At 45.7% G+C, this 23963-nt stretch overlaps 1 protein-coding gene across 2 annotated transcripts; it reads left to right on the forward strand.

Moving 5' to 3' along the window:
* Positions 1–385: 385 nt before the first annotated feature.
* Positions 386–4782, forward strand: LOC127307655 (uncharacterized). 2 transcript variants are annotated; one of them, XM_051338401.2, is made up of 3 exons: positions 386–575; positions 685–1944; positions 2293–4782. In XM_051338401.2, exons 2-3 carry the CDS (start codon positions 901–903, stop codon positions 4372–4374), a joined length of 3126 nt encoding a protein of 1041 aa, XP_051194361.1. In that variant the 5' UTR covers positions 386–575; positions 685–900; the 3' UTR covers positions 4375–4782. The 2 variants fall into 2 exon arrangements, with proteins under 2 accessions (XP_051194361.1, XP_051194362.1); XM_051338402.2 differs by having other exon boundaries at positions 694–1944.
* Positions 4783–23963: the final 19181 nt, after the last annotated feature.

Below are 23963 nucleotides of genomic sequence, written 5' to 3' on the forward strand. Positions count from 1 at the left end.
TTGTTAGTCCTTCAGTTTTCGACTTTTTTGGTACCATGTGTGTGCTACTATGATACTTTGTGTGTGTTTGGTTATGTGCATCGTGTTATGCAGATACTGAATGTAATACTTTTAAAATTTATGAAAGCGTTTTTTATCGAAAAAAAAAAAATAGCCCAACCTCTGCAATTCGTTCGATCAAACAGGCCCGTTAGTTCGTGGTTTTTCTCTAGAGAAGCGAATTTAACGGGTGGTGCTCATCAAAGATCTGCGATGGTGTGAACGGATGACCCGCCTGATTTTCTAGGGCCGATACTGCTAGACGATTTAACTATCTTTGAATTGATAAAGGCCGCTGCCAAATACAAAAAAGAATTTAAATATACTGCAATGCGTTATTGCCATGTTGTTGACTTCTTTCAGCAAAGGCGCACGGAACGCCTCCTTCGGGGAAGCCGCTGAGCTCTCCAACTCCATCCCGTCATCATCATCATGGCTCTCCAGTCTAAAATCCTCGACTCCTAATTCTGTTGTCAGTCTCGCGTTTCTTGGACTTGGAGAACCTACTCCCCACTTATTGATTTTTCCACCAACAAGTAAGTTCGTTCAGCCCTTGTGTTCTTGGTTGCTGTACGCCACACATGTTTAGCTAATATTCGATCCGTGCTGCTGTTTTGCAATTAATGACTCATGTTTGGGGATTAGCTTGGCCAGGATGTTTTCTCGCTGAGACGGAGATCGGTAGCTTCTCTATCCAGATCGACCAAGGGGGAATTGTGCTGCTGCCGGGCGCATGCATGCTATCTGTTTGTGGAATCGCCACAATATAGAACCGATTCTTGAATTCTTACAAGCAAAAGCTTCGTTCGTGCGGTGAGCTGATTCCAGGAACAGTTGTTATAGCGGTCTTGAGGCGAGGCCATGGAAGTCGTGCAAACACTTGCCTCGGCGGTGCAGCTGGTGTCTGCAATGGTGTCTGCGGTGGGAGCACTGGAGCAGGCGGCCGCGGACGCTGCGGAGGCTCCGAGGAGGCTCCAGGTGCTCGAGGATTTCGTGTCCGACCTTGAGCTGCTGATGCAGCAGGCTAAGCAGAAGCACGCTCACAAGATGCACGGCCCGCAGCTGGAGCGTCAGTTCCAGAGCTTGAGCAGGCTCATGGATCAGCTCCGCGGCAATATCATCAAGGCCAGGCGAGCCTTGAAGAAGGGCAAAGGGAAGGGCTTGGCCAGGGTGGTGTGGAGCTCGGTGGTGGGAGACCCACTCATGAAGTATATCCAGCTGATCAGGGATGATTTGAACTGGTGGCTGGAACTGCAGAAGCTGTCACAGAGCGTCGGCAATGCCATAGCATCTACAGCCAAGGGTACACCATCGTTGCTGAGAGTCAAGTCTGAACATGGCTATCCAGTGTCGACGAAATGCAACTACGTTAGGGAGCTTTTGGAAAAGGATGATGGCCATCGAGTTGTCCTCATTGTTGGGCTATCTGGTATCGGGAAGTCGTGCCTCGCTCGACAGATAGCTTCTGAGCCGCCTGATAATTTTGTGGATGGTGCAATTGAGATTAGTTTCGGGCGGTGGTGCAGTAGAGCAGCATGTAGTGGAAGCAGGAGTGAGTACCATAAACGTCTTGTTAGGAAGATATGCAAATTCCTAGTACAAATTGGTTCCATGACTGTGAATGAGGACACGGCAAAAGATCTTGAAGATGTGTGTTGCTTGCTTCAGACCTCGTTGGTCGGAAGGAGCATGTTAATACTACTCGATGACGTGTGGGAGCAAGACATAGTTGATCGCTTCACAAAGCTATATGATAATGATTGCCGGTATCTTGTGACAACAAGGGATGAAGCAGTTTATGAGATAGCAGAAGCTGAAAAAGTAGAAATATCCAAAGATGACATCAAGAGAATCAGCAAGGGCATTCTTCTATACCATAGTCTTCTTAGTGCTGAAGAACCTCCGGTATGATTTGTCATTATAATGATGTACCAAATTTATCTGTATTGCCATGCCTCTTTGTTTTGTGTTGTTAATTTGATTTACACATGTTCATCCATTTCTTTCATGGGGCATCCTGCAGTCTAGGCCTCATCCTTTTCTTACATATCATTTAAGTTTCAAGATTGGCTTTATTCTATAAACGTAATGTTAAACATGATGACTAATTGTGCGCAGTTTGTTCACGCAAATATTTATTAAACGCTGACCCTTGGGCTTATGTTTGCCATAGATGGTATACTCAATCTAGACATCACAATATGCTACACAACTTTATGGATTCCTAGATGGTTAACCTTCTATTCTTTACAGCCTGTTGCAGACGGCTTGCTAGACCGTTGTGGACACCATCCCCTTACAGTTGCTGTGTTGGGTAAGGCTCTCAGGAAGGAGACCAGAGTAGAGAAATGGGAGAAAGCAATATCCAACCTTTCCACATATGCAACTTGTGCACCAGGTCCAGTTTCATATGTCAACGAGAAAGAAGTCGAGACCACACTGACCATCTTTGGATCTTTTGAGTTCAGCTTGGAAGCAATGCCTGCAAACTCCCGAAGGTTTTTCATGGTCCTAGCAGCTATTTCATGGGAAGAACCTGTTCCAGAAGCATGCCTGGAATCCATTTGGTCAGCACTTATGCAGGACAGTTTATTCCCTATTGTGGTTTCAAAACTAGTAGAAGGCTCACTCATCATCAAAATGGAAGACCAATCAATGTATCATATGCATGACATGGTTTCTCTTTACCTTGAGGACAAAGCAAATGATGCTCTTCATACTGTTTTGACTGATTCATTTCCTGAATATGCTGCATTGGTGGCTCCTTGGCTTTTTATTTTTGGCAAAGAGGGTGTGAAAGGGTCTGCTGAGCAGAAGATGAGATCATTCTTTTCTTTGCTAGAGTTCTTGGAGATTGGGATCTTACTGGGAAGCACCACCCAAGCTCTCATGGCATGCAAATCAATATCTGAATTCGAGGCTAGCAGGATTGGCTTCAGAAAAATACTTGGACCTCAAATAGCGGAGCTAATTTCTGTTGGGTCACCAGCTCTCATTGTTGCTGTCACCAAAGCCATTACAGTCATCTTTTTCAATGCAGACTATGCAAATCTCGCCCAATCTCTTGAAACAGCAGGTTCTGTCGATAAATTGATCTGTGTTCTTCATGGCTATGAAGATTCTTCAACTCTAGCTAACGTTTCTGCTGTTCTTGCCAAGGTATCTGAGCATGTCAGTGTCACAATTGCCGACGAAATTTTGGCAAGCATTCCCATGGATCGAATTGCAGAATTATTGTCTCCAGAAAATGAGGAGTGGCATGAAATTGTGTTTACAACTTTAGCATCTCTGATAAAAGTGGGAAATTTAAAGGCTGTTGAGAGAATGATTGAAGCAGGAGTTGACAAGAAGCTTCTGGTACTTCTGGGCTGTGGTTCTGAGATCTCACAGCATCATGCAATTATCACACTAAAAACTTTCTGTGAGCTTGGTGCACCACTTCAAGAGTGCATGGGGCCTGGATTGTTGATTCATTTGCCATGGCATGCTCGGCTTACCTTGGAGAGATTTGTTTTATCGGACCAGAATGTAGCCCCATCACCGAAGCCTCAATATTTCGAGGTGCTTCTTCACAGGATTCTACGGACAGATAACAAAGATATCATTGAAGCTATCCAAGGTTTAATACCTCTTGCTGAGAGGGCTAATGATCCTAGAGTGCAAGATCTTCTTTTGGGAAGCAATCTGTCTGATAGGTTGGCATTTCTGCTGCAACGTAGAGAAATCGAAAACAACCAAGTGAGGTCTCAGACTGCCTTTCTGGTAATGAAATTGGCCTGCACCGGAGGAGAGCCATACGTCCGCAGGTTCCTGGAGCTTGATATTGTTGATGAGCTCATTGTGATGATGCAGTCCTCCACTGATGACCTACAGGATTCAGCATACCATGCTCTACATCAGATTGTGTATGCAAAGGGAGGATCAGTAGTCCTGCAGAGATTTTTAAAACGGGGAACTATAGAAAAATTAGTCAATCTACTCGACCGTAAGTGTGTTAAGACGAAGGATCTTGTGGTGCAACTTCTGGTAGACATTGCAGCGGTTGGAACCAAACCCTGCATCGAAAGAATGCTCTCTTCCAAAGTCATTGAGAAGCTTGTTGCCCTCGAGGAAGCAGGTGAGCCTTTCAGTGGAGCAGTGTCGAGATACATCCATGGATTGAACATGTGCGAGAACATCCAGTCTGCTGAGAGATCAGTGATGAAACAACATATTATGAGGAAAGTGAGATCAGCAGCGAGAGGGCATAATCTGGAGATGGGTCTAGTTGCCTCTGTGGAGGCCTGCATTTCTGAAGGCACAAAAGGAGCCAGCAGTAGCAGGAGAAAAAGATAGCCTTTTGGTGCAAAACATTGCGCTGACCCAACGGAAGCTGATACAAGTTTGCCATGAAGGCCTAATGCTGGCCTTGCATTGGAGTGACAAGCCAATTCTTGTGGAACTGGACTGCTCAAACTAGTGGACTCACTCATGGAGAAGTCCCAGGATCGGTCATCACTCACACACCTCATTTCGGGTATTAAAGCTTTAGTAGATTTATTTCCTATATAAAAGTGGATCGTATACAAAATAGTGTTAGTCACTGTCTCGCGAAAAGGAGGAACTGATACATGGTGTGGCCCGGGTCTCCTGACTGTTTGGTTCAGGTGCTTGATCATGACCGTCTTGTAATCCCTATGGAGTTATAAAATCTTATTTTACCCGCAAATAAAAACTCCATACCAGTATTTCTTTTTCAGTAAAGGAGTCCATAAAAGGAAAAGAGAAGCATTTTCAGTAAAGGATCTTCTCGCATAATTTAACTGAGCTATTTTCCAAATCTGCATCACCCTCAATAAGAAAAGTTAATAGAAGTAACACTAAGTTATTAAGTTCAGCAAAGGTTCATTTACCATAGCAGCCAAGTCTATCTAGCACAAAATCTGTTGTTTTAATGCAGTGTGTTCTTATGCCAAAAATAAAAATATTGAGCTTGTAAGAGAACATTACCTGGTACAATTTTTGGAGTGTATCAGGTTGTTATTAGGATATACTCGTAGCCACGAATCCATTTGTTACTTGTGCATATCGGTCAAGGATTTGTTAGTGCATATTATCAGATTTTTTGATGCAGCTAGCTTATTATTGTATACTGCAAATTTGCATCAGCTAATACCTACTAATCGCCCAGTTTGGAACATCCTCCAGCAAACATTTTATTATCATCCAAACAGTAGAACTATGCTCAGTTTGACATGGAATTGTATCCGTGCAGATTAAGCATTCCATCTATGACAAGAACAAGCTTACAATCAGGTCATAATAAAGCCAGATTTTCATGTCCTCCGAATAGAAGAATAAAATAAGATGCTCGCAAGCATCTTATTTTTTCCTACATGAATTGCTACCAATTCAGCTGCACTGAAGAATGTTGATCCTTTTTTGCCGTACCATTACACAGTGGCTTACAACAATAGACCTTGAGACCAACCAGGTATATTACTCCGTACTTCTTATAAGAATCATTTGCAAATTGGTTCAGGAGAGTCCTCAAATTATGATTTGACGATCTTCCATCCACAATAGCCTCCTACACCTTTGCCTTCCATGCCGCCGATCTCCTCCTTATGGTGCCCTCTGTGAATGTATAAATCCAGATTATATTTGATCCGGAGATGCATGTACGAGGGAAATAAAGGGAGTAGCATATACAGAGGATAGGCATGTTATCACATCCATAAGCTTTATTGACATCCACAGAGGAATCCAACACTCGTCCTGAGGGACGATCGGAAAGTTCCTGGCGTAAAGGACACACCCCACAACGATGGAGTCGTTGAAGCTTCCCATGGCGGAACCCTCCCGATTCCGGCCTCCAGACGCCGCTGGCCCCATGGTGGGCGCCAACTGTCATTGCCTATTCGACGGTACCTCGGAGGAGGGATCCTCACGAGGGGAAGAAGTAGGAGCCATTGGGCGGAGAGTCCTCGGGGCAGTGGTACGCAATTTACCAAGCTTCAGAACACCTGTAGGATGATAGGGCCTACTGCTACTTGTCTGGAATTATCTGGGCGCTTTCGCGTTGTTACAAAGAGTTGTGGTTGTGCCTCTAGGGCTCCCAGGATCCGGCTTATAAAGGCACCAGGGTCTAGGGATTACACGGAGAGTCCTAGCAGGAATACAAGATGCCTAACTACGGAATATTACATTGCCGTGCACGTCAAGGATCCACCTTTCCATATACACCGTAGTAGATCCATATACTTCATGGGCCTCCAAGGATCCGACTACTTGCGTAGGTCGGCTGAGATCCGGACCCTGTTCCTGGGCTGGACTTCATCTATCTTCTATCAACAACAACTGGGCCACCCGATGGGCCATATGCCACCATCACCATCTGCGGGCCACCCGGGCTTTCCAGATCTAGACCACATCGTTGATATACCCATAAAGTATACCCACAACAATCAATGAGCGCCGTCCAGCAGTGGACCAAGTTGACGTTCATTAGCTCGTTGGCAATATTGAATTGGCCCAAATTGGGTCATCAAGTCGGCAACGCTAATGCCACTCACCTTACACTTCTTCATCTTGCTGTATGCGGTGTTGAATTTGGTAGTTTGCTCTTGGATCCACGCCCACCTTTTCGTGAGCGAGGCCTCACTCCGGTCGCTCACAAAAGGGGTATCACCCAAATGCTTGTGCTCGTGGAAGTAGTTGTAGATCTTTTTCCAAAATGTGGTGCCCCTTTGTTGAGCACCACATATTGGATCTTGTCCAACTTCAAGCCATACCTCGCAAAGGCACACATCCTCAAGCTCGGTGAAGTTCCCGGTCCAATAGGACGCTCCCTTCACGGCTTGAGGTTGGTCCTCCTCGAACAATGGTGCCTTGTTGATGGAGATAGGGGTGACATGGGTGGCATCTTGTTGCGTCTGGATGCCACCGTAGGTGGCATGATGTTTCGATTCAGTGCCACCTTCTGTGTCACCACCAACATTGATCATGTCGGTCATGGTGGCATCCGTGGTCTCGTCCCCATCAAAGTAGGACTGCCACATGCAAGGGGCCGAATCAGGGTTGCTAAAACGATAAATGGAACAAAGGAAGCGAAATTATAGCTTCATACGAGATGCGAGGGCTTACAGGGTCACACCGTAGTTTCGTCGAGTGCGTTACGGGGGATGGTAGGCCGTCCAACGACAGCCACCTTGGGGGTTTTCTTTACCTGGTACAAGACGAGCCGCTCATCGGAACATTGAGGTCGATGCTCGGGAGCGGAGGGGCGACAGTTTTTCTGTAGCAGTTTTTGTTAAAATAAAAAAGGAGATTCGTTTTGGGCCAGGGGTACTACCACCGGAACTTCTGGCCCACTACTGGCTGGGGTTCTGCGAGCTCTGTCTCTGCCGTAGTACCGGACCGGTACCCGGGCCGCTAGTACCGGACAACCCATCTTCTTCCTCCGGTAGCCCATCCCCCATCTCCACCACACAAGGACGCCCACCATCCCGATCGCTGGCCTGCACTCGGCTCGAGCGCCGCACCTCGTTGACCGCTCCTCGTCGCCCGTGTTGATCGCTTCGCTCGCCTGCTCGTGAGCTGTCCCGCTCAAGTGCTAGTGCTGCTGCCTCCCGCTCCCGGCAAAACCTATACACCGACCAGGTCGGTGGCTACCGGCCACCGCACACCCCCCTGTCGGGTATGGGCCAGGCCCATTTGGTGGCTGTTTAGCTGTAGCACTTCGTTTTTCCTTTTTTTTCTTTTCTGGGTTTTTTCTGTTTTCTTTTGTTTTTTCTTTTTTCGGTTTTATTTATATTTTTTCAGATTTGAAAATTTTAATTTTTAAAAATTGTTCAAATTAAGAAAATGTTTAAATTAAAAAATGTTTAAATTAAAAAATGTTTAAATTTGAAAACTGTTCAAATTTGAAAATCGTTCAAATTTGAAAACCGTTCAAATTTGAAAACCGTTCAAATATGAATTTTTTTCAAATTTGAAAATTGTTCTAAATATGAAAATCGTTCAGATTCAAATATTATTCAAATATAAAATTTGTTCAAATTCGGAAATTGTTCATAGAAAAAAATACATTTTTGTTCAAACTTAAAAATATTCAAATCTGAAAAATGTTCAGATTTTTAAAAAGTGATTTCTTTTAATTTGTTTTTTTTAATTTTAACAAATATTCAGATTGAAAAAAAATGTTTTAAAAAAGAAAACAAACAACAGAAAACAAAAGAAACGAAAAAGAAAAACAAAAAAACAAAAATAAGAAGTGAGAATGTTGGGCCGGCCCAACAACCCGCCTGGTGGGTGTGCGGCGCCTGGTCCGCGCCGACAAGGTCGGCGTACAGCACCCACCCGCTCCCCACTCGACCCCACGTCGCTCGCTTGCGCCACTGGTCGGCCCACGCGCCCCAGCCAAGCTCGACCAGATCCTTCCCAGGCCGCTCCTCTCTCCTGTTTTTTTCTGTTTTTCTCAGCTTTGCATGCGAACGATAGTACTGGCCCAATAACCAGTAGTACTGGTCCGAGTCACATTTTTTCCCGGTTTCCCCTGTTTTTGTTGTTTTTATACGAGAGGTAGTACCGGTTCAACAAGACATAGTACCGATTGGTCGCGAATCTGATCCTTTTTGGTCCCAACAGACATATTTGCTACCCCTTTTTTATACCTTTCTTCCCCCTCTTTTCCACGCAGCTCTTTCTTCCCCATTGTCTCTCCTCCATAGTTGACCTTGAATAGCTTCCTCTTCCTCTTGATTTGTCCAATATTTCTTGAATCTTTTTGAGGGAAAAGAGAGAGGAGATCTATATCTACTATTCCACCAATTAAATCTCTCTCTCTCTCTTTGTGAGGGGAACTGATTAGATCTAGATCTTGGAGAAATTTGGTGTTCCTCCAAATTTTTGTTCATCCTCTCTTATTCCCCCAATAGCTTGAGTAGCTTTGCTGGAATTTGGGAGTGAAGGACGTGAGCATTTTAGTGGTGTTCTTGCCATTGCATCAGGTGTATCAGTTTGAGTTATCTATGAAGATTCAGTCTCGTGAGAGTTCATGAGTGTTTCCGCTTGGGTTCTTGAAACCCTGGACAGTGTTGTAGTCTTTGTGGGCTTGTAGCCTTTTGTGGCATCTTGTAGCCTTGGTGGCCTTGTAGCATTTTGTGGCATGTTATAGACTTTTGTGAAGTCTTGTAGTCTTTTGTGGTGTGTTGCAGCCTTTGTGGCCTTTGTAACCTTTTGTGGCCTTGTAGCCTTTGAGGCGGTGTAATTGAGAGCCTCAAATTGTTGTGAAGCTTGCCTCAAGCTTGTTACTTGGGAGATCACCCCAAGCTTGTATGGGTTCGGTGACCACCCTCAAAGGTTCCTTAGTGGATCGATGATTTCCCTTTTGGTGGGAAGTCTCGAGGAGAATATGGTGCACCGTCATGGCATCTGGTAGTATTAGTGGGGTTGATAGTACCTGGGGCAATCCCGCTAATGGTGTGTTGGTAGTTGAGGAGATTCCTAGGGAGAGCCTAGCTCTTGAATCTCAGGTAAAAACTGGTTTAACCCAGGGGATAGACCCTGGTTTTATTTCCGCTAGAAAATTCATGGAAAAAGATGAGAATTATGAGGATATAGGTGAGAAGTGGATAGAGGTCATTAGGGAATCTCCGCGCAAGAACCCTAGGAAGAAGTTTCTATGTTAGTTTCCTTTTTAATATTAGAGGGATAATTGCTCCTGGTAGGAAAAAGTGTTTAAATGACACTATAATTCCATTGAAAGTTGACTATATAGGTTTCCAGAAAACTAAGAAGGAGAATTTTACCAAGTCTTTCCTAAAAAACATTTTTGGGAATGGGAATTTTGAGTGGAATTTGGTTCCTGCTTGTGGTACTGTTGGTGGTATTTTAGTAGGGGTAAATAGTGATGTGTTTGAGGTCATCTCTTGGGAGATGGAGATTTTGTCTATTACAATAGTTAAGATAAAAAGCTCTGGGGTAACTATTAGGTTGACTACAGTGTATGACTCACCCTATGAGGAGGGGAAGGAGGATTTTATTTCAGAACTTCATGAATTATTTTAAAATTGGGAGGGTCCTGCCATTATTGGTGGGGACTTTAGTTTAGTTAGATACCAAAGTGATAAAAGTAATGGTGTTATTTATTCTAAATTCCTGGATAGACATGTGGGCCCTGGTGGAAATTGGTTTAGCTGGTCGATCTTTCACCTGGGGGAATAATCAAAGTAATATGATCATGAGTAGGATTGATAGGATTTTTTTATAATACTAGCTTTGAAGCTTTATACCCTTTAGGAAATGCAAGGGTTTTTCCTAGATTAGGAAGTGACCGTACTCCCATTATTTGGGATTCAGGGGAGGCCACTGCTCCAAAGAAAAGTAGTTTTAAATTTGAAAAATGGTGGAGTACTAGACCTGATTTTATGGAGGTAGTATCAAAAGCTTGGTCTATCCAAGTAAATAGCAATAATCCTCTAGATATATGGCAGGAAAAAGTGAGATGTTTTACAGGCTCCGCTAAAGTGTGGAGTGCTAATATAGATGATGAGATTAGGAAAAGGAATAAATCCCTTATGGAGGAATATGATGCTCTAGATATTAAAGCTGAATCTCAAGAGCTTCCTGTTGATGAAGCTGATAGGTTTAAACAAATTCTTTCATAATTTGTGGCTCATAAAGGAAATTAAAGCTAAACAACTTTCTAGGGATAAAGATATTTGTGAAGGAGATAGAAATACTGCTTATTTTCATGCTTTAGGTAATCAAAGGAGGAGAAAAAAGATGATCCCTATTTTGGAAGGTCTTGATAGGCTTGTTACTGAAACGAAAGGGATGTTAGCTATAGCTAAAGATTATTATAAGGATTTGTTTGGTGCTGAGGGTAGGCCTGATATTAGGTTGATGGTGGATTTTTTCTCCTGAAGAAAAAGTAACTCCAGAGGAAAATGATATGCTAGGAAGTAGATTTTCTCTAGAAGAAGTAAGAGAAGCTTTGTTTGGTTCCTACGCAGATGGGGCTCCTAGGCCAGATGGGATTCCCTTTTTCTTCTATCAAAAGTATTGGGAAGTTATATGTGAGGATTTAATGAATTTGTTTGATGTCTGGTTTGAAGATAGATTAGATATTTTTTAGACTAAACTTTGCTATGATTACTTTGATCCCTATAGAGAATGATGCTAGAACTATGAAGAAATTTAGACCTATTAGTTTGTTAAATTTTAGTTTTAAGATTTTTTGCAAAGTCTTGACAAATAGGCTGGCCAAAATCATAGGAAGGTTGATTTATTAGATTTAGTCTGCTTTTATTAAAGATAGATATATTCTGGAGAGTGTGGTAACGGCTCATGAGATAGTGCATGAGGTGCATAGGAGAAAGTTAGAAGGTTTTGTTTCAAAATTGACTATGAGAAAGCATATGACAGAGTAAATTTAGATTTTTTGTATGAGATTCTACATCTTAGAGGGTTTAGCCCTTTTTGGATTAGACTCATTAGACATCTTGCCACTGGTGGATCCGTGGGAGTTAAAATCAATGAGATATAAAGTGGGTTTTTCCTTACTGGTAAGGGCTTGAGACAGGAGGATCCTTTATCCCCAGGGTTGTTTAATTTTGTGGTTGATGTGTTCTCTAAAATGCTTTTCAAAGGAGGTAGGGAGGGGATGATAAGGGGTGTATGCCCTGATTTTTTCCCTGGAGGTGTGGTCTGCCTCCAATATGCTGATGATACCCTTGTCCTTTTCCTAGAGAAGGATAGTAGGGTTGCAACTAATATGAAGTGGATGTTTACTTGTTTTGAACATATTTCTGGTATGAGAATTAACTATCATAAAAGTGAGTTTATCCGTATTAATGTAGACATAGAGGAGTGTGCTCCTTTTATAGAGACTTTTGGTTGTGTCTTAGGTTCTTTTCCAATTAAATATCTTGAGATCCCTCTGCACTATTGACGTGGGCACTACCCTTCGGGTAACCGACATTGCCCTAGCCTGTATTGACTAATTGGAGGCCCATGAAGACACCTGAAGGCGAGATGGGCCACTAGGACGATGCACCAGAAGGTTCCTTGACGGGCAAGACAAGGAAGCAGCCGAACAAGGAAAGATCGGATCTAAAACTACTGTAAACCTAGTCATATTCGGTTAGATCTCTTGAGACCTGGCCTCCTATATAAAGGCCAGGAGAGGGGCTGCCGAGGGACACGATCAATCTTAGCAATTTTAGCCAGCAAAAGCTTAGAGCTAGGTCACCTTAGCGATTAGCCATCTCGACGAGATCTCAGCCGAACTATTCGGCACCCCATTGTAACCCATTATCATCATAATCAAGAACAGACAGGCAGGACGTAAGGGTTTTACCTCATCGAGGGCCCCGAACCTGGGTAAATCGCTCTCCCCGCTTGTCTGTGAACCGATGTCTCATGTCAGCTTGCAGGATTCCATCAACCCTAAGCCCCTATCGGAGGGCATTGGCGAGGAGTACCCTCGACAATTGGCGCCGTTTGTGGGAAACCTGTCGGCACAAGATCGGACATCGGCTGAACCCGTCATGTCATCGGCAGCTTCATCAACACCGTCATCGCCTCGTCTGGGAAGCCCGATTCTTTTCGGCTCCTACGAGTTCACCCCACATAGCGATTCGTCTCGCTCGACTTTCTCCGGTCTACAAGGCAACATGGAGATGGCCTTCGGGAGCGTCCACTACAACGTCAACTCAGAAGGAATTCTTCGGCTGCTGGAGTCTCCCGTCTCCAGGTCGACGAGTCCAAGCGCATCGTCATCACTCGACCTTTCGGCTGGCCTGACAAGCCCGTCGAGTCCGTCCGCGCCTTCGACTCCCCGTTCGGCATCCTCCATGTCGGTCGGATCCGATGATCCCGCGTCCTCGGAGCTAACCTCGTACTACTGCATGAACTGCGACACCAAGCACGGGCTAGGGTCGAGCGACACGCCGTTCATCTACAATGCCTACTATTCGTCGGGAGAGGACAGTATCGACAGCATCACCCAAGGAGACACCCGAAGAGTGGCGCCCCTCCAAGTTTATGTTGCTAACAGGGGAGATGGAGATCGCACCCCCCGTTCCAGCAGGCGAGCTAGTTTTGAGAACAGCGCCAGCAACAACAACAGCGACCACACCATCGCAGAGGAGGAGTGGGCAGCAGCCAAGGCAGCCGTGCTTAACAACACACCACTTCCGGCGGGAACCACGGTTGGCACTCTCAATGCTTACAGCTCTATATTGGAGAAAAATCGGGAGCGCCTATCTAAGGAGCAAGCCACCCTCGAGAGACGTCTATCTGCGGCAGACCGATCCAGCGAGCGACGAAGGGGCTCGCAGGGAAGTGCCTCTCGAAGTACCCACGGAGGAGGCAAACATCGATCAAGAATGTCCAGGCTTTCGGAAGATGATGCAAGGGAGATAACGTCAAACTTGACCAAGTCCTTTATGACTACGGACACCGCGGGCATGCCACGGCCAAAAACCGTAGCGGGAGCAACAGCCAACCTTGCAGCATACCTCATTAACCAGCGTCCCGAAGGATCCATGGATCAGGCTCACCGAGGTGCCTTAGAAAGTCTCGCGATATTAGGAGATAATCTAGTTCCACGAAAGGAAAAGACCACGTTGCAGGCCAGCGGCTCAAAGCACCACGCAAGAGACGCTCGGGATGAAATTACTCAGAGTAGGATCGACAAAGCAAGGCGACGACGCGCCGCCAGAGAGGAATTCGACAGCGATTCTTCGGATGAGACCCAGGAGAACGACGGGGAGCTTAGGGGAGCCGATTGTTTAAGCTACAAAATTCGGGAGGCGATGCCACCTAAGAAGTTCAAACCCACCCCTACCGACACCACCAAATACGATGGGCAGCAGGAGCCGAGATCCTGGATAGAGGACTATCTGCAGAAAGTGATTCTGCAAAAAGGGAACTAGATAGCAGCAATGCAGTGCCTGCAGCTTTACCTAAAGGACTCAGCGCGAGCCTGGCTAAGAGGTCTGCCGAAGGGTTCCATCAAGTCATGGGACGACCTAGTGGAAGCCTTCGTCGCCAACTTCCAAGCAACCTACAAAAGGCCCGTCGGGATTGAAGAGTTACGGCATTGTCAGCAAAAGCAGAAGGAATCGATGCGCGCATACATCGGGAGATTCACCAAGCTCCTGAACACTGCGGAAGACGTATCTGTCGACAGAGCAATCGACGCCTTCAGCGATGGCATCCGACGTGAAAGCTATATAGAAGAACTTGGACGCAAGAAGCCCAAAACCATAACCAAGTTAATGGAAATCGCCAACAGCTGGGCCGATGGCGAGGACAACGTTCGAAAGCCACGATAGCGCAGCGACGACGGAGAAGATGACCAGTCGAAGCATGATTCGAGTGGTCGAAGGGATCACACCAAGAGAAGGAAGAACCGCATCTACGATGAAAACAACTTAGTGGCCGCAGGCTACTCTGATTGGCAGGATGATCGGTACGACGACAGGCGAGATGATCGACAGGACATTAATCGGAACAACTCTCGGAATCGTGGCAACTATAAACCACGACAACAGAGAACCCCCGAACTGCCCTACGCTGAGCAAATCAACGCCCCCTGCTACCTGCATTCATATACCGATTCCAAGGATGGTAAAATAAAGTCTAGCCACCTGCTCGGGGGGCCCATCGACAGTTCATCGATATGCATAAACTCATCCAGCAGGCAGGCCAGCAACAGCTACCACCACCACCACCACCGCCACCGCAACATCAGGTCAAGCAAGCTCAACCTCATCAACCCAACGAGGCATTTCCACCACCACGCGGGCAGATGAGTATGATCCACAGGACAGGCGTTTCAAGGAGAGAAATGAAGAAGCTCACCCGAGAAATCCACCTGGCAGAAAGCATCATGGCGAACATCCCTGAGTACGTCGAGTGGTCATCTCAGAACATCACGTTCAGCCGAGCAGATCACCCGATGACTATACCAAAACCAGGACACGCTGCCCTCGTGGTTGAGGCACATATAGGAGGGTTCAAGATGAGTAAAGTCTTCATGGACGGAGGAAGTGGATTCAACCTGATATTCCTTGACACAATCCAAAGTATGGGGATCACCATGAGAATGCTAGAAGAATCAGACACCCGCTTCCATGGGATCCTCCCTACTTCACTAGCGCACTCTCTTGGAAAAGCGCACCTGAACATCGTCTTCGGCAAAACCGACAATTTCAGGAAGGAGAAAATCGAGTTTGAGGTAGTGAACTGGGAATCACAGTATCACGCCATACTCGGGAGACCAGCTTATGCCAAGTTCATGGCTGTGCCGCACTATGCATACCTCAAGCTGAAAATGCCTGGGAACAACGGGACGAACATCATAGTCCATGGAAGTTTCTCACGCTCGGACAATTGTGATTGTGACTTTCAAAGGATTGCTGCAAAGTTTGGGCCACAACGAGAAATTGTCGACCCTCCGCCCAAGCTGACGATACGAGAAATCAAGGAGGAAAAACATGACAGGGAAACCAAGAAGAAGCCACCCAACCTTGCTCTTGAAGCCTCGGCAGCAGAAGCTCCTGCAACAAAAGCTTCGGCAGAGGACGGCATAGAAGGCACAGGAAACAGCAAGACGCTAGCAATCACTGCCCAGACCCCTGGCGAAATCAACAACGCTGCAGCTACCACTAGCATGGCGAAGAAGTCAGAAGATGCTGTCGAAGATGAGAAGAACCCCTTCCTTGATTAAGCACTTCCTTAGCATTTAAATTTTTTCCCTTTACTTTACACAGGGCCTCCGTTTTTCGCCCTCTAGTTTCGTGTTAATGAGAACTTAAGTTTCGATTCCTTGTTGAGCATTGCAGTAATCTAAAGCATCTATGACCACGCCACCGTGAACCGTGCTTGCAAGCAACGGTATAACGTAACGCGCGGCAGAAGATCGCGCCCCAAGGGAAAAGCCTCTACGAGTGCTGCAAAGAAAAACAAGGACATTAATCCTTCCCTCTGCTTCAGATGCCTCTACGAGTGCCGTAGAAAGCAAGAGTTTGGAAAATATAAATGCAACCCACGTTCGATATTTTACTTATGGAAATATCAAAGAACAACGGGCTCATCGGCAGAATCATTGCACCCGAAATATTCGGGAGTGACTGTCGAAACTTATAATCGGTTGAAAGCAAAGTTGCGCATACAACAGGTTTAGCAAAACCTGCAACACGAGCTGATCACTCATAATGATTTGCTGACCAACTAGTATACATACATTTAACGGGCAATTAAGATTTGCTCCTTCAAAAATTTGCCAACGGCACGGTAAAAGTACATATTCATGTATTTACCAAATAAAAAGTTTCGGCTTAACAATCCTAACACTTGGATGGACTAGCCAATGCAATTCATTTTACAAAAACAACTTTACACCCTGATATCACCCTTGCGGAGTTTCCCTTTCTTAGTACCTTTGACTCCTCCTCAAGCCTGTCGACAATTATATTGGCGGGCAATAATACCTTCGGGTACAGTTCTTCAAAATCACCAGTTGCGTTGGCAATAGATAGAAAACATGCTGAGGGATAACGAGCAAGCACAAGGGTAAGCGTACACTTGGCCCCTGCAAAAACTTGAGCTCGCACTAAGTCCCGAATCTTCTTGGCGTTTCCAAACTCGGACATCAAAGTCAAAAGCGTAGGGGGAATTGCATTCAAAGGAAACATCGTCTTCCAAACCACCCTCATAGCTTTGTAGCACTTGTCAAAGAATTGGTGGACTTGTTGGACCCGATCCTGAAATTTCGCGATAGCCGAAGCCTTCGAGTGCTCCCGCCAGAAAATTTCTTCGGATGAGGAAAGCTGGGTTAAAGCATGCACTCGCTCGTGTATCCGCTTGTTCTCTTCCGCACGGTTCAAAGCTATGACTGGCAAAAGAATCAATAAAGAGTCAGACAAGGCGTTGTTGATAAAAGGCAAAGGAATCAGGGAACTTACAGTTCAAACTCTCGGTAGCTTTATGCAGCTCAGTAAGAGTGTACCGTTCCACGTCGGCTGCAATCTCGCTCTTCTTATTGACAATAGCAGCTAAGGCATAAGTGCTGCGCAGGTCCTTTTCCATCTGCGTAATTCGATCCTTCATACACTGGATCCGATCACTTTCAGGAAGAGCACCTGAAGAGTCGTCAACAAATGAGGGCAACTTTGGGAAGACTGCAGAAACACCGTTACAAAAGGATGATGGATATGGTACAGCTGAACATCCGAAGTAACTCCCATCGGGAGAAGTACAAGAAGAAATATCTTAACAAAAGTGTGCTAACAACATTGCTAGCACGGAGTTTATTACAAGCATAAGTTTTGCGGCAGAACAATGTTTCACATCAGCTCAAGCATAAGTTTGCTACAAAAATCAAGGGGCCTGGGTCTGAGTCGATAAACTGGGTCCAGCCGACGACTTCCTTGATGAAACCAGTTCAAGGAGCTGGCGAGCACAAGTAAGGGCAGACGCTTTAAAGGCGCTTAAGTCAACAAGCTACCCGTCTTGCTCTTTCGGCAGCTCCTTAGTCATCTCTTCGATATCACCCTTAAAGCCGTAACCCATCATAAGCTGGAAGGCAAGGACAGCACCATAAGTGCGCGATGTACGCTTGAATACCTCGATAACCTCCTTGGTGTCAACCGCGAAGGCATCGATCAGCTGCCCCAGGGTCTTGTCCTGCTTGATCTTGCGAAAAATCATCGAGTGCATCTGCGCCAGGGCACCCTTCCCCTTTACAAGAAGCTCCCGCGTAAGCTGGTGAGAGGCAAGAATCATCGACATAGCGTTTGCCGGAGAATTGTTTGGAACTCTGTCCAGGGCATCAGCAGGGATGTTCGCCGCCTCTGCAGGGGAAAGAAAGAAAAAGATACATTGGCAAAAGGATCGAATCCATAAGTGCATCAATCGACAGAGGTGTATAAAAAATTACCAAGTAAGGCCAAAGAAGACTGACGAAGGACTTCATCCTTTTCGGCTGCCCGAGCTTGACCACCCGGCTGGATGCTTCCTCCTCCTTCAGCTTCTCTTTCAGCTTGCCCAGTTCCTCCTTCAGAGAGTCGACCTCTTGGCGAGCCTCAGCAGCTATCTTGACTGCGCCATCCAATTTCGAGGAGGAAGATTTGACTTCCTCTTGTAGCCGAGCCTTGTCAGCTTCTAGAGAAGTGAATTGGGAGGCGAAGGCCTCCAAAGAAGAAATAACGCCTCGCATGTCCTTAAGAAAGAAGGATGGTTCACCAAAAACTGTTAAACAAAGCACGCTCCAAGAAATTTGCATCACAATCAGAAAAGGACTTACAGAAGGAGTCACGGTGGCAGTAGTTGGAGAAACGTCTTTCCCCTTGGAAAGGGAAGAAGCATTCGATGCTTGAGCCACAAGGGCAGCTTTAAGAGCCGAAGCTTCGGAAGCCACTACGACCGGCGAGGCAGCATCAGATTTGGCTTTTTTAGACGGAGGCTCGATAAAGCCTTCGTCGCTGCAAAGGTGAATGGTCGACAATGGTTATAAAAGGAGTGTGAAAAATAAAAGGGCAAAGTATAACTTCAGAAAAGAAACTGCTTACATGTCGAAGAGATCATCTTCATCGGCAAAGCCGCCGGTCGATCTCTTCGCAGGTGAAGACCTGGCCTCCTCCGCAGCTGCATCAACAAAGGCATCATGATCAGCGTCGTCATTACGCATTGATCCATCTGCGTCATGAGCATCATTGGCTGAGGAAGGAAGGTCGGTGTGGGCAACTTCAAAATCTATCGGACCATTATATTCGTCCTCTAGGCCTGTGTGCTCGCCAGTGTGAAAATCTACGGGTATTGAGGAGCCTCTCCCCTCAGAAGTATCATCCGGCGAATCATGCATATTTCCAGAAACTATGGGGTCTGTCGAAGAAAATAACAAGTAAGAACAATGGTAATTATGTCGGCTAAGTAAAAGCAGCATAGTAGGAACGTGAAAGAAAGAAAAATACCTTTGATGGTGGATGGTCAGCGTCAAGGGGAGCATAAGAAGAAATCAGCGGAATCGAATCTTCCTGGCTAAAGGAAGTAAGGCGACGGACTTCGTCAAGCAACTCCTTTTCCGACAGATCGGCAGCATTAATCCTGGTTTCGTCCTTTGGACCTGAGTACAACCACATCGGGTGAACCCTGGCCATGACTGGTTGGACTCGGCGTTTCAAGAATACCGCTGCCACCTCTGTGCCGATCATAGTTTGGCCGTCGGCCTCTTTGATTCGAAGGAATTTGGTGAATAGTTCTTCGGCTGTTGCTCTTTCGTCGGGTGAGAGAATATTCTTCCAGGAATTCTTGGGCTTGGCTTCGGAGACATCGGCAAAGCAAGGAAGCCGAGATTCGGGTGACAGGGAGTCCTTGATGTAAAACCATTTCAGCCTCCACCCTTGCACGGACTCTCTCATTGGGAAATTAAAGTAATTGATCTCCAAACGAGCTACAAACCCCACTCCTCCGGTGACAAAGTATCCATTACTGCTGCTGTATCTCTTCACATAGAAGATCTTTTTCCACAGCTCGAAATGAGGTTCGATGCCCAGAAACGCCTCGCAAAGGGTGATGAACACAGCAACGTGGAGGATTGAGTTGGGGGTAAGTTGCCATAGTTGAATTTCGTACGTTCGCAAGAGATGGAGGAGGAATCCATGAGTGGGAAGCGAAAGGCCTCGGTATAGGAAAGATAAGAACATCACGGTAAAGCCAGCAGGGGGATCAGGCCGAGAAATCGCACCTGGAAGGATCACGTTTCCCTCGTCAGAAGATATCAATCCCAAGCTTCGGGATCTCTTCTCGTCACGCTTGGTGACGGTCGATGCCACCCAATCTCCGACTTGACCATTGAACTCGACGGCGCTGGCGGCGCCGGAGCTGGGGGAGGAGCGCTCGGAGCGCTCCCCTTCGGAAGAGAAGAGGAGGACTTGGCGGCGGTGCCTCCGCTGGTGGAACTGGCGGCGGCGGTAGGATTCTTCTTCTTCACCATTGTGAGATCTGATTGGAAAAGCAGTAGTGGCGGCGCAGCAACGGCAAAGGAAGGAAGAAGGGGAAGAATGAGGAGATGCTACGGAAGCCGTGGAGAAGATTAGGGATTTTTTGCCCTTTGGAGATTTTGAGGAGAAGTTAAGAGCTGTGTAAGCACGTGGCGCTTGAAGAAGGAGTGGAACCGGCGGCCCATTATTCCCACGTTGTGCGAAAATCGAGGAGATACCTCGATCGCCGCGCGTGCACTGGTCAAGCCCTAAAAACTGCCCGCGCAGAGCTAGGGTAGGCCCGTCAGGTCAAGTCCTGTCAATCAGCCCACAGCAGTTACACGTCAACAGTGACGTCATAAAAAAACCTAGAAGCATTCGAATGAAAAATGGAAAGTTATCGGATGAAGGACTTGAGTCTACGCACGGATTGCAAGCATCCGTACCTAGACTCGGGGGCTACTCCCATCGGGAGCGCTGACGCGCACCCGATAAAATGACGACTCGAAAGAAAAATGTTTTGGAGGAAGAGATAATTGCTCGACTTAAGTCTGCACCTGGCTGCAAACACCCGCGCCTAGACTCGGGGGCTACTCCCATCGGGAGTGCGTGATGCGCACCCGACAGAATGAGCAGTCGAAGGAAAAAGGGATTGAAGAAATGTTGTTTGAACAGCTCGAGTCTGCACTCGGTTACAAGCACTCGTACCCAGACTTGAAGGCTACTCCCATCGGGAGCGCGCGACGCGCACCCGATAGAAGTTTTTTGCACTCCAGGATCATGCCCGGGGACTTGATTCTGTGTAGGGTAACGTTGTTTTGCCATCGGCAGTTAACCAACAAAAGTTGGGCACGTTACTCATTATCCCTTGCATAAAGAAAAATATATCGGATGACCTATGAAGACCTGCGGAAAACTTCGGCAGAGGAGAATATTTGAGTGGTACAACTTGAGTCTACGCACAGATTGCAAGCATCCGTACCTGGACTCGGGGGCTACTTCCATCGGGAGCGCTGACGCGCACCCGATAGAAGAAGATGAAGCAGATTCAAGATGAACAAAGGCAATGAAGGAGAAGAACATCAAGAGAAGACATGTTTTAGTCTCTACCCGAACTATCTTCGGCTAGACACTCGGGGGCTACTGACGTGGGCACTACCCTTCGGGTAACCGACATTGCCCTATCCTGTATTGACTAATTGGAGGCCCATGAAGACACCTGAAGGCGAGATGGGCCACTAGGACGGTGCACCATAAGGTTCCTTGACGGGCAAGACAAGGAAGCAGCCGAACAAGGAAAGATCGGATCTAAAACTATTGTAAACCTAGTCGTATTCGGTTAGATCTCTTGAGACCTGGCCTCCTATATAAAGTCCAGGAGAGGGGCTGCCGAGGGACACGATCAATCTTAGCAATCTTAGCCAGCAAAAGCTTAGAGCTAGGTCACCTTAGCGATTAGCCATCTCGACGAGATCTCAGCCGAACTATTCGGCACCCCATTGTAACCCATTATCATCATAATCAAGAACAGACAGGCAGGATGTAAGGGTTTTACCTCATCGAGGGCCCCGAACCTGGGTAAATCGCTCTCCCCGCTTGTCTGTGAACCGATGTCTCGTGTCAGCTTGCAGTTCCATCAACCCTAAGCCCCTATCGGAGGGCATTGGCGAGGAGTACCCTCGACAACTATGATAAATTGAGGATAGAGGATCTACAACCTTTAATTGATACTCTCCTAGGTAGAATGACTGGCTGGAGAGGAAAACTACTATCCTCTACAGCTAAAAGAGAATTAGTAAGATATATCATGTCTAGTATTCCAATTTATCTGTTATCCTTCTTTAAATTCCCTAAGTGGGCTTTGAAACTCATTAACACTCAGAAATTGTTTGTGGAATGATGAGGAGGGTAATAATAAGATTCAGTTAGCTAATTGGCCCTCTATATGTATGAGGAAGGAGTTGGAGGTTTGGGTATTCCTAACCAGGAAGATCTGAATGTTTGTTTGCTAGGATCTTGGGTTAAGAGATATATATACATCATGAAGGAACTCTCTGAACAAAAGTGATAGATAGCAAATATAACACTAGCAATCCAAATATACTATGTTTCCATAATACTCATCCATCAACCTTTTGGAAAGGGGTGATGGGGGCTGCAGAGATAGTGAGTTTTGGCTACAAGGGAAAAATTGGGAATGGTAGGAGTGTTAGATTTTGTAAAAATATTTGGTTTGGGAATACTAATCTAGCTACATAGTTCTGGGATATATATTTTGTCTCTAACCAACAAACTAAAACAGTTAGTGAGGTGTGGGATGGAACAACCCTGAGATGTGATTTTAGGAGAACTTTCTCTGATGAAATGATAGTGTCATGGCAGGAATTAGTGGCTATTTCTAACACCATAATTTTAAATTCTGAGGAAGACCAGCTTATCTGGTCATATGAAACAAATGGTTTATATTCTTCCAAGTATATGTATGTGACAAGGGATTAACTTATCAATGCCTACAGATTGTAGACTTATGGTTTCGTAAGAAGTAGATGGCAAGTAGATCTCGAAGGTTCAGCCGAACAAAGGTGCTCAACTCGAAATTACGGTGACTAGGGTTACAACGATTTGATCCCTTCTGCATCCCTCGGCTTCCCCTTTATATAGAAGGAGAAGTCGAGGCTTTCCGTGTCGTACAAGTTACAAACTATGCGAGGCGTATTGGGCCTTTCCTATATTGATACAAATTTACAACTACAACTCTACTTTCCTAATCTGAAAGCCTTCAACCTTATGGGCCTCCAAAGCTTCGATCCATGGGCTTCATGTTTCCCCATATACCTAGGGTACTTATTCGGCATGCATATTAGGCATACCTATGTCAGTATGCTTTAATTAATTTTAGGGGTATAACTCTTATTTATCTTCCTGCAGTCTAGGATTTGAAATTCCTCCCAGTGTCCAGGTGTTTCTGTGGCTATTTTCACAGAACAAAATCATGACTAGGGATGTTTGCATGTCGTGTTGTGATGACCGATTTCAAAAATATCTTGCTAGTAGTGCTTTTGTGATGGTGCTGGTGTATGTTTGCATGTAGTGGCTTTTGTTTAGCTGATGACTAGAAGTAAGTTGGTGTGCTTTTGCTCGCGCTGAGTTGAGGTGTTTTGGTCCAGTCCCTGATGTGGGCTGGTAGTCGTAGGTTTAAACTTTGTCGCTCTGGTTTAGAGCCGCGGCTTTGTTCGAGCGTCCTAGTGTGTGTTTTGAATTCAGTTCCTGAACATTGGTTTCGTTTATGCTATAAATGGTACAGGGGAGGTTGTCTCCCTGTGAATCTAAAAAAATCAGATCCTTAATGTATTAATGCTAAGAGAGAAAGTAGCCACCAGTTATAGAACGTGACCTTAATCCCTAGGAAGTAGCTCATAGGGTCCAAATCAGACATTATGAATTATTCACTGAGGCGTTCCTTCACAAAGGTAATATACTCCACATCATCTTTAGTGATGAGCATGTCATCCACATAAAGCAAGAATAGTGTGCATCCATGGTCACTGCGGGAGATCCAACAATACAGACCATAGAACTGAAACACTTAAACTAGGATCAAGGAGCTTGCTTGAGGTCACAAAAAGGGGTTTCCTATAAATTTCTTCATGTAAATCACAAGGGGAGAAACATTACTCACATCCATGTGAGAGATAATTCATGAATGATCTGCTGACATAGCTACTAGAGCAAAGACAGTTAGCATGTGTGCATTAAAATGAGCAAATGTCACATCATAATCATGATCATGTGATTGCCGAAAATAACAAATCACCTGTGCCACAATAGATGGCAGCTTCTTTCTCATCTTTTTGGTGAGGTAGCAGAAGTAGATTTGGATGAATTGATGCTAAGTTCTGTCTATGATCTAAAAGCATCAGCTCGGAAATCCAAAGCTAATTCTGCTTCAAA

The sequence above is a fragment of the Lolium perenne genome, chromosome 6 (assembly GCF_019359855.2).
Source record: "Lolium perenne isolate Kyuss_39 chromosome 6, Kyuss_2.0, whole genome shotgun sequence".
In the NCBI taxonomy this organism is placed as follows: Eukaryota; Viridiplantae; Streptophyta; class Magnoliopsida; order Poales; family Poaceae; genus Lolium; species Lolium perenne.